The following is a 13,786-nucleotide window of genomic DNA, read 5'->3' on the forward strand; positions in this document are numbered from 1 at the left end:
GTTAGATAGCAATGAATAGTAAGGATGTGGAGACACTGAATAAAAATGAATCTCTAAACAACTATTTCCTCATCTGGTTTAAGGACAAAATGATATATGAATTACTCCATACAATGTCTGGCACATAGCAAGAACTTGAAACTGTAGCAGTTACTAATAATAATGAGATAGGGATAAATCACCTCATTGTAACAGTAGATAAAACAGACCTATTCCTCCCTTGGTTCCATCACTCTAGAGAGAAATTTCTTTTCTTCTTTTTAGAAAGTGTATTTTCTTTATTTAAACGTATTGTTGCTGCCTTACCCTTTTTTTTTTTTTTTTTTTTGGTCACTGCCCAAGAATGTTGGGAGTTAGAACCAAAACCCCAAACTTGAAGTCTTCCTTCTGTTTTTCATGTCTTAGATCCTAGAAAATTTAGAAAAGTTTTAGTTCTGCTTGGTTTTCTAAATTGAATGATGTGGTTTGACTGCATAGTGTCATGGTAGAAAGCAGATTTGGACTACTGTAACTTTAAACTCATGTATTCAACCCAAAATACCATTTGTTGTATTAAATCTGTTATTTTTTTTTAAACAAACAACAAAACCTCAAAATACCCCTCATCACTTGACCTCAATATCAGCTCAGGGAAATAGCAACTTGCAAGCCATTTTTGTTTTTGTTCTACGGTAGTGGCCGAATAGAACAGGTATAAAATAGTGTTACATTTCTCCATAACATCAAATGGCATAGCCTTATTTAAGAAGATAATTTTCTAGAGATACTATTTAAGATTTTAGATGGCACTTCAAAGTTCATCAGATTGTCTTTCTGAATTTTTGAAAGGAGCAAATCTACGTGAAAAAGTATTTTTTTCTTTTCTTGAGATGGTTTCTATAGCAAGCAGTTCCTGTCCCATTTTCCTAAGTATGGATTCATTATTTAAAGATTGTTATACAATACACATAACATAAAATTTACCATTTTAGTCATTTTAAGTGTATAATTCAGTGGCATAAGTATATTCATATTTTACAACCATCACCACTATCCATCATCAGAACTTCTTTTTATCTTTCCAAAGTGAAGCTCTGTACCCATTAAACAGTAGTTTCCCATTCTTTCTTACTCCAATCCCTGGCCACTATTCTACTTTCTGTCTTTCTGAATTTTAGCATTCTAGAAACCTCATGTCAGTGGAATCATACAGTATTTTTTCATGTAACTGATTTATTTCTCTTAGTTTAATGTCTTCAGTTTCGTTCATGCCGTAGCATGTGTCAACATTTCTCACTTTTTCAAGGCTGAATAATATTTCGTTTGTGTATATACCATATGTCATTTATTCATTCATCTGTTGATGGACACCTGCGTTACTTTCACCTTTTCTGGCTATTGTGAATAATGCTGCTGTAAACATGGCTGTACAAATATCTCTTTCACTTTTTCCTTTCAGTTCTTTTAGATATGTACCCGGAAGTGAACTTGCTAGATCTTATAGTGTTTCTGTGTTTATGTTTTGAGGCATTGTTATACCATTTTCCATAGTACCTCCACCACTTTACATTCCCACCCATAGTGCACAAGTGTTCCAGTTTCTCTGCATCCTCACCAACATTAGTTATTTTTTGTTTTCTCAGTAATGACCATGTTAATGGGTGTGAAGTGGTATCTCATTGTGGCTTTGATTTGCATTTCCCTAGTGATGACTGATGTTGAGCATCTTTTCATGTGCCTTTTTTTTTTTTTTTTTTTTGCCATTTTGCTGTCTTCTTTAGAGAAATGTCTATTTGGGTTCTTTGCTCTTTTTTTTTTGAATTGAGTTTTTTTTGTTTTCTGTTGTTGTGGGAGTTCTTTGCACATTCTGGATATTAACCCATTATTGTATATATATGATTTGCAAATATTTTCTTCCATTCTGTGAGTTGCTTTTTCACTCTGTTGATGTGTTTTTTGATACACAAACGTTTTTAATTTTGATGTATTCCAATTTATATATTTTTGTTGTTTTTTTCTGTTTTTGCCCACGCTTTTGGTATCATACTCAAGAAATCATTGCCAAATCCAACATCCAAGGTCATGACTTTTTCTACTTTTCTTCTGAGTTTTATATTATAGTTTTAGAGTTTTTGAACCATTGTGAGTTAATTTATAGTTTTAGCTCTTAGACTTAGATATTTGAAGTTTTTGAGTTAATTTTTGTGTATGGTATGAAGAGAATAACTGGCCAATTCTGTTCTGTGGCAAATGCAAACTGGTCACATCGCCACATATCCTTGGTCTCTTCCTTCCTTGCATCCCCTGTGGAGGAGTTTCAGTTCTACCCTCCATGCCTTCTCTGGACTAGGGTGTATTCCTAGTCCAGACTTCAACTTCTTTTGCATGTGGATATCTAGTTTTCCTAGCACTGGGTAGAACTGGAACTCCTCTGCAGGGGACGTAAGGAAGGAGGGGAGCAGAGAAAGGTGTAGATAATGACCAGTTTACTTTTGTTGAAACATAGTTACTTCTTAAGCAAAGGTTGTTTTCCTGGATGTTTTCAAAGCTGCTTGTTACTGTTTCAAAGGTCAAATAGATAATGATTAAGTTGTGCATCACTTAAGGTAGATTTTGACCTCTCACAAGTTGAAGAGTACTGAAGATCTAAGATCATTTACATCCCTCTGGAAGAAAAAATAACATAGCCTTCTAGGGCTAAGAAGGAAAAACTGAATAGTTACAGGATATTCCGTGGTTCAAAGTACACCTGCCTGGTTTGCTGTTCTCCAAAATCCCATACTCAGTTGGTTGGAGTGGCCTCACTCTTACTTGCCAACCCGGGAGGTTGGTGATGAGCATGTCTTTACCTTTTCTTTGGAGTTTGGTTACCTTATTGACTTTTGCTGAATTAAATGGCGAAGCTGGAGGACTTGAGCTGCAGAGACAGAAAAGAAGCGCCAATCTCCAACAGTAAGTAAACACATGGGTCATTCTTACTCAGGGACTAGGCTAATTCCTCACCAGTTTTCCCAAATAGCCAGATAAACAAAGGTGCAATTTTTCTTGAGGAAAATTATGTTGAGAAGCAAACAGGGAAAAACATTTAGACTGAGGTATGAAATTACCTTCCTATGCACAAATTATTATCTGTCGTCTTGCAAATAATCTGTTTGCAATTGCCAGGGGGTATCTCCAAGAAATGTGCAGAGAAAGAAATGGCAGATGAGCAGGGGCAGTTGGGTTAAGTTGATCAAACAGTGAAGATGTATTTGGCCTGTAGTTATTCAGTAAGAAACTTTGTTATTTTGGTTTAAAAATTGTACCTGCTAGTTACTGATGCATTCTCTGGTTTGAATTATATAGGCCTCGAATGGCTACAGAGAGGGGAAATTTGGTGTTTCTTACGGGGTCTGCCCAAAACATTGAGTTTAGAACCGGATCCCTGGGAAAAATTAAATTAAATGAAGAAGACCTTGGCGAATGTTTACATCAGGTAATACCCTGGAAATATTTTGAAGTTGTTTTTGTATATCCATATATGGTGACTTAATTGAACAAGTCTAGATTAATCTGTACCTGGAATCTTTTCTAATTATTATTTTTTATTAATATGTAGTAGATGCACATATTTTGGGGTGCATGTGATAATTTGATACATTCCTATAACGTGTAAAGTTCAAATCAGGGTAATTGGGATATCCATCACCTTAAATATTTACCTTTTCTTTATGCTAAGAACATATGAATTGTTTTCTTCTAGCAATTTTGAAATGTGCAATAGATTAATGTTAACTATAGTCACCCTACTGGCCTGTCAAACACTGGATCTTATTTTTTCTATCTTACTATATATTGTACTCATTAATCAACCTGTCTTCAACTTCCCTCCCCCTTCCTAGTGTACCTTGAATCTTTAGCATAGAGAACATAATTGGACATCAGACATGTTCTTGTAAAGGGCAATGGCCTGGCTTAATGGTGGGTAGAGAGAGTGTGCTAAAAGAAGGAAGCTCATTGTGCCAGGCAGTGCACCCTAGTCCAGAGAAGACATGGAGGGTAGAACTGAAACTCTCCACAGGGCATATGAGGAAGGAGGGGACCAAGGATATGTGGAGATGTGACCAATTTGCTTTTGCCACAGTACAGAATTGGCCAGTTATTCTCCTGCCTTACTGGGTGTTTTCAGTTCCCAGGAATCACTGCATATTTCAGCCACAATGTTAGAAGTCAGCATTATTCAGAGCTTACTGTGGGCCATCCACTGTGCTTAGCACTGTATGGATGTTATCTCATTTGACCTTCACAGCTGTCCAATGAGGTGGCCTTTATTGTCACCCTAGTTTTATGAGAGGTAAAGAAACCCTGAAGCAGTTAAGTAACTTGCCCAGGACATGCGATAAATAGCTGAGGCAGGACTTAAAACCTAAACAGTCTGCTTCCAAGCCATGTTTCTTAATAAGCACCCTAAACTGGTATTATAGGAAAACATACAAATGGAAAATACCTTGATCTATTGTTACTGAAAAGGATAAGTGGAATTAAGCTGTGGCTATTTTAGCCCAGTGTTTATTACACGTGGTGTTGTTTTGGTTTTTATAATAATAGGCAAGATCTTAGTGCTTAAAGTAGAATACTACTCAAGTTTTTAATTATATTACTGTAAGATAAACATGATATTTTCACTAGTGCTCTTCATTTCTTCTTCTTTTTCTAAAATTAGATCCAGAAAAACAAAGATGATATTATAGAGTTAAAAGGGAGCGCAATTGGTCTGCCTCAAAATATATCTAGTCAAATCTATCAGCTTGATTCCAAGGTAAGTCTGACATCCACATCGTAAGAACTGATGAGTTCTCCCTAATTCAATGTTATAAGTAACCATTTTGTAGGGGATATGCCAATTTTGCATGCTCTTTAGAGATTTAGCATGTAACTACCACACTGTTTGGTTAAATGGCGCAGCTCTAATGGAGGCTGTAGAAGTGATGGGCAGAAGGCAGGAAATGCTGTGCAAGCACTTGTTGCAGAAGTAGGCCTTGGGCCAGGCACAGTGGCTCACTGCAAGTGAATGGATAATTAATATCAAAAACTGCCATAATCCCAGCGATTTGGGAGGCCACAGAGGAAGGATTGCTTGAGCCCAGGAGTTTGAGACCAGCCTGGGCAACATAGTGAGACCCTGTCTCTACCAAAAAAAAAAAAAAAAAATTAGCTGGGCATGGTGGCATGAGCCTGTACTCACAGCTACTTGGGAGGCTGAAGTGGGAGGATGGCTTGAACCAGGGAGGTTGAGGCTGCAGTGAGCTATGATCATGCCACTGTGCTCCAGCCTGGGCAACAGGGCAGGACCTTGCCAAAGAAAAGAAAGAGAGAGAGAGAGAGAGAGAGAGAAAAGGAAGGAAGGAAGGAAAGAAAAAGAAAGAAAGAAAGAAAGAAAGAAAGAACAAACGAAAGAAAGAAAGAAAGAAAATAAGCCTTGCTGAAGTTTTAAGAGCAACCTTCTTACTGGTGAAATGGATGTATCACTGACATTTATGAACATTCCCATAGTCACTGTGTACAGAGAAGCAATCAGTCAACTTAACAGTGGGTTGTACTTAAAAAAAAAAAAGAAAAAAGGCTAAAAAAAAACCCCCAGAAATCTATGTGACAGGACGGAACAGGAAGGAAGAAAATCCTGAGGGGAGAGGAATGAAGAGGAAAAAGGCAATAAAAGCAGGAATGAACAGACAAAGTGTGTCCCTAGCAGAGGGCATTAGGACAATATGTCAAGGCTGTAACATCACCTGTGCAATGCCTTTGAACCAGCTAACTGAAGCTTTTTCTTCCCCAATGGCAGCTGGTGGATCTTGACAGAAAATTCCAAGGCTTGCAGCAGGTAGGTCTCATCCTACTACACATCCAACATCTTTCACAGAAAACATACTAGAATCATTAACAGAGCCACTATTCTTATTTTAAGGGTGAATGGATGATTAATATTAAAAACTTGCTTTTTCCCATAACTTACTTCTCATCCCAGCATATGCTTCCCAGGATGCAGACACAGAGCTGAGTCTAAGACAGATGAAATGATCAGGCTGAGGTCTCTGATCCTATTAGGGCTTCTAACCCTGAGTTTGCAGCCCACAGCCCACATCCTTTACCATCACCCTTTAGCTCTGTGTGCTGTGCTTGGTCAGCTGGTGATCTCCCAACTTGCTGATTCTCCCATCAGGGACTGGGGCTTGGAAAGCAAGCATCGTCTCTGACACTAAGCTCAGAAGTCTAGGTGTATCACAAAATATTCCAAATGTTCTTAACACTACATTTGCTGGTAATTAAACTTGAACAGTTTCTTAGAGAAAGCATTCTATAACTGTACTACAAACTTGGAGACTGATCTATGTAAACTTAGGCTTCTTACCCCTTTTGTAGGAAGCTGGCCTTTTTAAGACTTTCATGGAAGCCATAACCTTCTATGTAGAGAAATGTACAGAATCTCTTCATATTTAAAATTTTGCATAAAAGCCTGGGGATTCCAGCATAAGAATGTCAGCACAAATATTTTTCATCTGTTTTGCTCATACGTCAAGCATTTCCCTCTACTTTTAAGTTTGATCTGTCCCACTGTGAAGGACAGATATAAAAAAAGGACTCATACAGATTGAGGCAGGTTCCACCGTTCCGGCAAGGATTGCTGCTGCAAACCTTTTTGTCATTTGATGAACAAGTTCGTGTATTCCTTTTCTCCACTTAGATAATACATTGACCCCTCAACTGTCATTTTTTAGAGAGTGGTTGAGCGAAAGAAAATGAGTAAAGAATAGTGCTGTGGACCATGACACTGCACTCAAGTTTTGTCCCCTGGAGGGCTTCATTATTTTAGCCAAAGGTCAAAGACTAGAGGCCATGCTCAGCCGGTCCTCCTACCCCCATCCCTCAGGAGGAACATTGAGTGATTTTCAAATGTGAATGCCTTTGTGCCTTTGGATAGGGTAAGTGCTCTCTGGCCACCACAGTCCCCACCACTCCCTATTGTCTTCCTCCTGACTGCTGATTTCATTTTCTACTGGGCCCCTTTAGGCTTTTAAATTTTTAGTCCCCAGACAGTGTTGCTTTTGTCCAACAGAAAACCTTTCAATGAGTTTGTGGTTAATGTTCTAAAGAGCATTCTATGATGGACAGAGCCAATTGTGCTAGCACAAAGAGAAAAATAGAACAATGGAATAAAACAAGGTTCATGAAGAGACACCCAGATGTATGGTCATCTAATTTATGACCAAAGTGGAGGAGGAATGTGCTTTGCAAAAAATGGTATTGAGTTGGCTCTCCTTTGGCTTTCTATTTCATCTGTAAAATGAAGGAAACAGATGGAATTTTCTTTGTGAGTCACTATATATATAGTATGTTGTGTTTGTATGTGTATGTGTGTGCCTATAGACACATATGTAATATATATGTGTGTGTGTGTATATATGTATATGAAATGTAATGAACAGTTTGCCCCTATTTTAAGTTTTTAAAAGCAGAGGATTAGGTTGTGTACGGTGGCTCATGCCTGTAATCCCAGCACTTTAGGAGGCCAAGGCAGGTGGATCATGTGAGGTCAGGAGTTTGAGACCAGCCTGGTCAACATGGTGAAACCCTGTCTCTACTAAAAATACAGAAATTAGCCGGGTGTAGTGGGACATGCCTGTAGTCCCAGCTACTGAGGAGGCTGAGGCACGAGAATTGCTTCAACCCGGGAGGTAGAGGTTGCAGCGAGCCGAGATCATACTACTGCACTCCAGCCTGGGTGACAGACCGAGGCTCCACCTCAAAACAAACAAACAAACAAACACAAAACAAACAAAACAACATCAACAACAACAAAAAACCCAGACAATTGGACTGTGAGTGAAATTCATAAAATGGCTATCATTACATAATTAACTGTTCCCTCTAAAGATGTTTTCTCTGGCCGGGCGCGGTGGCTCACGCCTGTGATCCCAGCACTTTGGGAGGCTGAGGCGGGCAGATCACGAGGTCAGGAGATCGAGACCATCCTGGCTAACACGGTGAAACCCCGTCTCTACTAAAAGTACAAAAAATTAGCCAGGTGTGGTGACAGGCGCCTGTAGTCCCAGCTACTTGGGAGGCTGAGGCAGGAGAATGATGTGAACCCGGGAGGTGGAGCTTGCAGTGAGCGGAGATTGCGCCACTACACTCCAGCCTGGGCAACAGAGCGAGACTTAGTCTAAAAAAAAAAAAAAAAAAAATCAGAAAAAGAAAAAAAAAAAAGTTTTCTCTGCACCCAAAGGCAATAAAAATCTTACAAGATTGAAACTGGTAGCTGACATAGGGTCAGATTCCCCAGGTTATGTAGATGTAGAGGTAGACAAAGGTAGGTTTGTTTGTGATCTGGACTGAAAGCAGTCAGGTGAGCACCACGGTGAAGGCTGTGTCTTAGCTGGCCACATTTCAAACAAAGAGACTTGGAGCAGAAGGAGTCCAGTCACCTTAACCCATGGGAGGAGGGGCAGCAGCAGCAGATGCTAATGTTTCAAAGGCTCACCTGGAAGGACCAAAGATAAGAATCACAGGTAAATGAACCAGAATCTCCATTTTCTTTTCTTTGTGCAATGGGAACATCCATTATTATTTTCACACCTGAACCTTTACTCTTGTCCACTGAGGTCTCTTTCTCAGGGGAATAATACTTTTCCAAGACAAAGTGAGAATCTTCTCCCCTCAGACCTCATCCCACCCATGGTCAAAAGCACGTTGAGAGTTAAGGAATAGGAACAAGATTGATAATAGGAAACGCTTTCTTTTTTTTCACAAGAGAGGTGATTTGAAGATCATAAGTAATGGCTTTAAAGTCTGGAGGGTGACCCCCATTGACTAAGAGTTAAATGTAATCCCACGTACACACCTGCATGGTAACATGCCTTTTGCTGCTGCCGACTGCAAGTCATCTCATTAACTGTCCTGTCTTTGTTTCAGACTGTTGACAAAAAGGTTTGCAGCAGCAATCCTTGCCAGAACGGAGGAACCTGCCTCCATCTGCATGATTCCTTTTTTTGTATCTGTCCCCCACAGTGGAAGGTGAGTCACTTGCTTTTTGGTTAAGAATGATGGCGGGTCAGCATCTGTGGTTTCCTTGGAATCATCAGGCATATTTAATTCTCCATCCGAAGTTTCTAGGATTCTGTGGCCTCCAGAATCAAAATGAAGTACACCATGTATGCTAAAATCCAAGCAGTGGTGAGTTTGATTGTATAACCCAGTGAATACTAAAGCCATTGAAAGGAGAGGTTCATGTGATTGGATAACTACCTGGAAGAGCACAGTATTTCTGTTAACATTAATTTAAATCGTTCAGCATTGGACGGTACCAAACAAATCTTGACATACCTATGTACATTTTCTTGTTTTCTATGTTTGGTCTGTTTTTTTTTTTTTTTTTTCTGATAATGGTGAAACTGTCCCCAGCATGAACATAAAAAAAAAAGTAAGTATCCCCAGACATAGCACCCCTGTGAACTGAGGATTCTATAATGTTTAGGTAACGATTCTCCTCCTGTGACTGCTGTGATCTTATGAAGAGCTCTTTGGTTCTATTAGGTGAAATCTGAGTTCCAGAGGAAGAATAGCCAGGGATTAATATTAGTATTTATTATATTTGGCTTTACTGAGGACTTATTTACTGTCCATGTATAAATCCTTAAACATATCATGTGAATGTTGGCCCCAGATACCTCTCTGACCTTTGGCACCTGACTTTGTTCCTTATACGATCACAGGGTCCTCTCTGCTCAGCTGATGTTAACGAATGTGAGATTTACTCAGGAACACCCTTGAGCTGCCAGAATGGAGGCACATGTGTTAATACAATGGGAAGTTACAGGTAACCTTTTTTTTTTTTTGATAAATATCAGGTATATTTTTGAAGGCCTAAAACGTACCATAATTAAGAGCATCCTAAATTAATTATCTCTATTCCAGCAAAAATTGATACTCCATGAGGAAATGTTTAGCTCTTACTTAATGTCTACATAGCTATTTTTACTTAATTGAAGCAAAGCTCATGAGTCCTTTACTCTCACCCCGTGAAGAAATCCTTGCTCTAATATCCCCAAGGAACTGGAAGAAGGCTGCCGTGATTGGCACAGAGAGTAAGCATGGCCTGGTACAAGAGGAGCTGAAGCCTTAGGAAGAGCCAGAGCATCAAACGGGAGCCATTGAATGGCCTCAAGTAGAAAAGGGGACATCCCACCACACCAGTGCACCCCGCTGTACTCATTCCATGTATTATAGCAAGCTCGTAGTTTTGAGTAAGGAGAGCTTTCTTCAATGCTATGTCAAAATGTGACCATAACAAGGTCAAAGATGAAACTGAGGTTCAATGAATGAAGTAACTCTCTCTGACCACAGTCATCATTACAGCTCTATCTTCTCTTCTGATTTATTCTGTCAAGTGACTTATCCACAGACTTCTCCTGCTCAGCTCAGGCATCACTTTCTGCAGGAAACCTTCCCTTCCCTTATTAAGCGGAGTGAGGCATCTCAGGGCCTCTGTGTTCCCATCATGCTCTAGGGATAGCTGTCATCAAAGCTTTGCTGGGGACACACACATTGTGTTTCTAATAATGAAGTCCAAAAATTTAGGGCAGATCAATGGCAAACTTACTTTTGTACCGTTCTTTAAAGTCACCTTTTAAATTAGACATTGTTTTTCCTTGTAGTTTGGTTGGTCTCTTTTACTGTGTGATTTTTAAAAGATTAATAAATAAATTCTGTTTTAGAATGAACAAATCCTTTCAATTCTCTGGAGTAGAATCTCACTGGATTAAAGAGCAATTATTTGCTCTCTCACTGGTGTCTCCGCTATCTTGTTCTTCAATTTCCTCCTAACAATATCCATTCTAGTCTTTCCAGCAAAAATGAGTGCAGTAATTTTGTTTGTTAAACCACTGCTGTTCTTAACGCACGCTCCTAAAAATGCAGTCACAAGCCTTCTGTTTTTATTTGATACTTTTGTTTTTTGATTTGATCTTTAAAACTTTTACTCATTCCAGGTTGTAAACTCAAATCATTCAGACTTCTATTAGATATGTCTATGAGTTCAATCATTATGCAAAACTAAAATTAACCACTTCTGATTTAAATTTAGTATTATGTTATTAAAGAGCTTTTTGCTTCCAGGACTCCGTTACTCATTTAAATGAAGCCTCTTTTCCCTGCTTTTATTAGGCTTGGGTTGGAAGCAAAATGCAGTCTAGTCTTTCATTTCCTTGAAGCCATTGTCTCCTGATTTCCGTTTATGGGCATTTATCAAGGAGGATTGCTATGTAGAGGTATCGGTGGCAAATGTCCAGGCTTCTAGAACATCTACTTTCTGACCTTCCTGATATTTAGGAATGTCATGGAGGTTAGATTTCACTCCTGGTCTTCCTTTATCGTCACTGTCTTTTGGAGTCTTGTGGGCCAATAGAGAGACAAGTATCAGCAAACTGCGATGAGATCCATAGAACAAGCGAAAGTTGTTGCTGTTGCTGTTTTCAGCATATTATTTTTTTTCCCCCTGCAAAATTAAAAACAAAACAAAAACCCTTTTACTATTCACCACTCTTTGCAGCATGTCAGAGGTTAGAGTTCTTTATCCAGACCCATACATATGATGGAATGAGAGCTGGGAGGGAAGGAACCGTTTATTTGTTGAAAGCTGCATTTCTAAATGACAGATTCAACTTTGCAAGAGCAGTACCAAATTCTGTCTTGCACTCTTTTGTAAAGGACAGCAAGAATGCAGAAGAACTGATGATGTGTGGATGGCTTTGGAATGATCTTGATTCCTAGTCTCTGCCCTTCATAGATTTGCTGGAGGACATTAGAGAACAGAGCATTTAAATCAGGTTTCTTTCTCTTGGTAAGGGAATAGTTTCTGAAACCCCATGAATCCCATTTCATTATCTACACTTTAAGTCCCCTAATTCAGGCATATGTTGGAGACTTCTTGAGGGAATAAAAGAAAATAAAAAAAGGTGCATGAGCCTAAGATTAAATTATTGTTTTGTGTAATCCACGTGTAATGAAACAAGTGGACATTTAGATTCTTTCTTGAGTTCTGTTAATTATGTGAGGTTAAATCCTTGTTAATCAGGAATTTCACTGAGGCTAGAAAACCCTTTGGGAAACTTCAACACACATCAGCTAAAAGAAAACTTGAGCCTCAGAATCATCTGGACCTGCAAAAATGTAGTCATGCCATCGAAGTTCACTTTGGAGTTTGAACCTCCTTCAGTTTCTTTAACTCTTTGAGCTCTTTTACTTGGACAGAAAAAGGAGTCTTTAACTGGATTAATACTTTGCCATTGTAAAGACCTCTGAAAAGGTGCAAATACTCATTCATGGGAAGCCCTGTTTCATACCTGTTTCATAGGCAAACTTCTGGTAGAAATTCTTTTTTAGAACAATGATTATAGCACAAGAAACATCATTTTCTGTTTCCACTGATTCTTTTGGCTTGAGGTCTAGACCCAGAGCTTCAGACAACTAACACAATGATATTTCGTGACTTCTCCATGCTGTTACTGCCTCTTTGTTCTGAAGACTTGATTCTTATTGTTTCCCTGCTTACTTTGTTTTGTATTGTTTGTTTTTGTTTGTTTGTTTTTGAGACGGAGTCGTGTTTTGTCACCCAGGCTGGAGTGCAATGGCTGCAACCTCCGCCTCCTAGGGACAAACGATTCTCCTACCTCAGCGGCCCCAGTCGCTGGGATTACAGGCACCTGACACCACATCTGGCTAAGTTTTGTATTTTTAGCAGAGACAGCGTTTCACCATGTTGGCCAGGCTGGTCTCAAATTCCTGATCTCAGGTGATCTGCCCACCTCAGCCTCCCATACTGCTGGGATTACAGGTGTGAGCTACCACGCCTGGCCACCCCTGCTTACTTTGGATTTAACACAGCCCTTAGGATCTGAACTTGCCATGCATGGATGGTGTGTGTTGTACATTTAGGGCTCAGATCTAGAAGGCTTTCCAGAAAAACAAAAAGTTGAGTTTGTCTGGTTTTCCAGAAACGTGATGATTAGTAAATTTTATTTCATTTATTTCCATTCATATCACTGGTAGATTTTACATCATATAGGGCTTAAAAAATGAGGATAATCTGGTTTTAGCTCAGGTGGTAGTTAGGTATTAAACTTATTACCTTTTTCAGTCCGTCAGTAAAATTAGTATTGAACCATGGACTCAACACAAGTTAAACTGTGACTATCAAAGTGTGTTAAACCTCTTCTCAATTGCCAAAATGCACTTGCAGTGTTTTCAAAGAAAAGCCTAGCTTTGTTCTGCTGGAAGCAAGTCGGTAATAAAAGGTCATTAGAAAAGACACTTCTGCTAAATCAGTAACTAATAACTATAGCAGGGATAGTAGTAAGTTGGTTTTAAAAATACAATATATCGCTTTTATTTTCACTTAGGGAGGTATCTAAGTAATTGTTCATTTTTTAAAGGCCATATCAAGACACTTTGAGAGTATATTTTGCCTGTAAACCCTGATACGTTAACAAGGCACATAAGGCTGGGCACGGTGGCTCACGCCTGTAATCCCAGCATTTTGGGAGGCCGAGGTGGGTGGATCACCTGATGTCAGGAGTTCAAGACCAGCCTTGCTAACATGGTGAAACCCTGTCTCTACCAAAAAATACAAAGCTTAGCTGACATGCTGGCATGCATCTGTAGTCCCAGCTACTTGAGAGGCAGAGGTGGGAAGATCGCTTGAACCTGGGAGGCAGATGTTGCAGTGAGCTGAGATCGCACCACTGCACTCCAGCCTGGGCACAAGACCCTGTCT

The 13,786-nt window shown here is 39.3% G+C and overlaps 1 protein-coding gene across 1 annotated transcript in view; it reads left to right on the forward strand.

The window, feature by feature from the left end:
- Positions 1-2,080: 2,080 nt before the first annotated feature.
- The window catches only part of CUBN (cubilin), a 308,229-nt gene continuing 296,523 nt past the window's right edge, over positions 2,081-13,786 (forward strand). Inside the window, 6 exon segments of the mRNA XM_031652472.1 lie at positions 2,081-2,931; positions 3,325-3,454; positions 4,682-4,777; positions 5,801-5,839; positions 8,929-9,030; positions 9,729-9,832. Of these exon segments, the coding sequence (XP_031508332.1) occupies positions 2,813-2,931; positions 3,325-3,454; positions 4,682-4,777; positions 5,801-5,839; positions 8,929-9,030; positions 9,729-9,832 (590 nt within the window). The 5' untranslated portion in view covers positions 2,081-2,812.

The sequence above is a fragment of the Papio anubis genome, chromosome 11, assembly GCF_008728515.1.
Source record: "Papio anubis isolate 15944 chromosome 11, Panubis1.0, whole genome shotgun sequence".
NCBI classification, from domain to species: domain Eukaryota; kingdom Metazoa; phylum Chordata; class Mammalia; order Primates; family Cercopithecidae; genus Papio; species Papio anubis.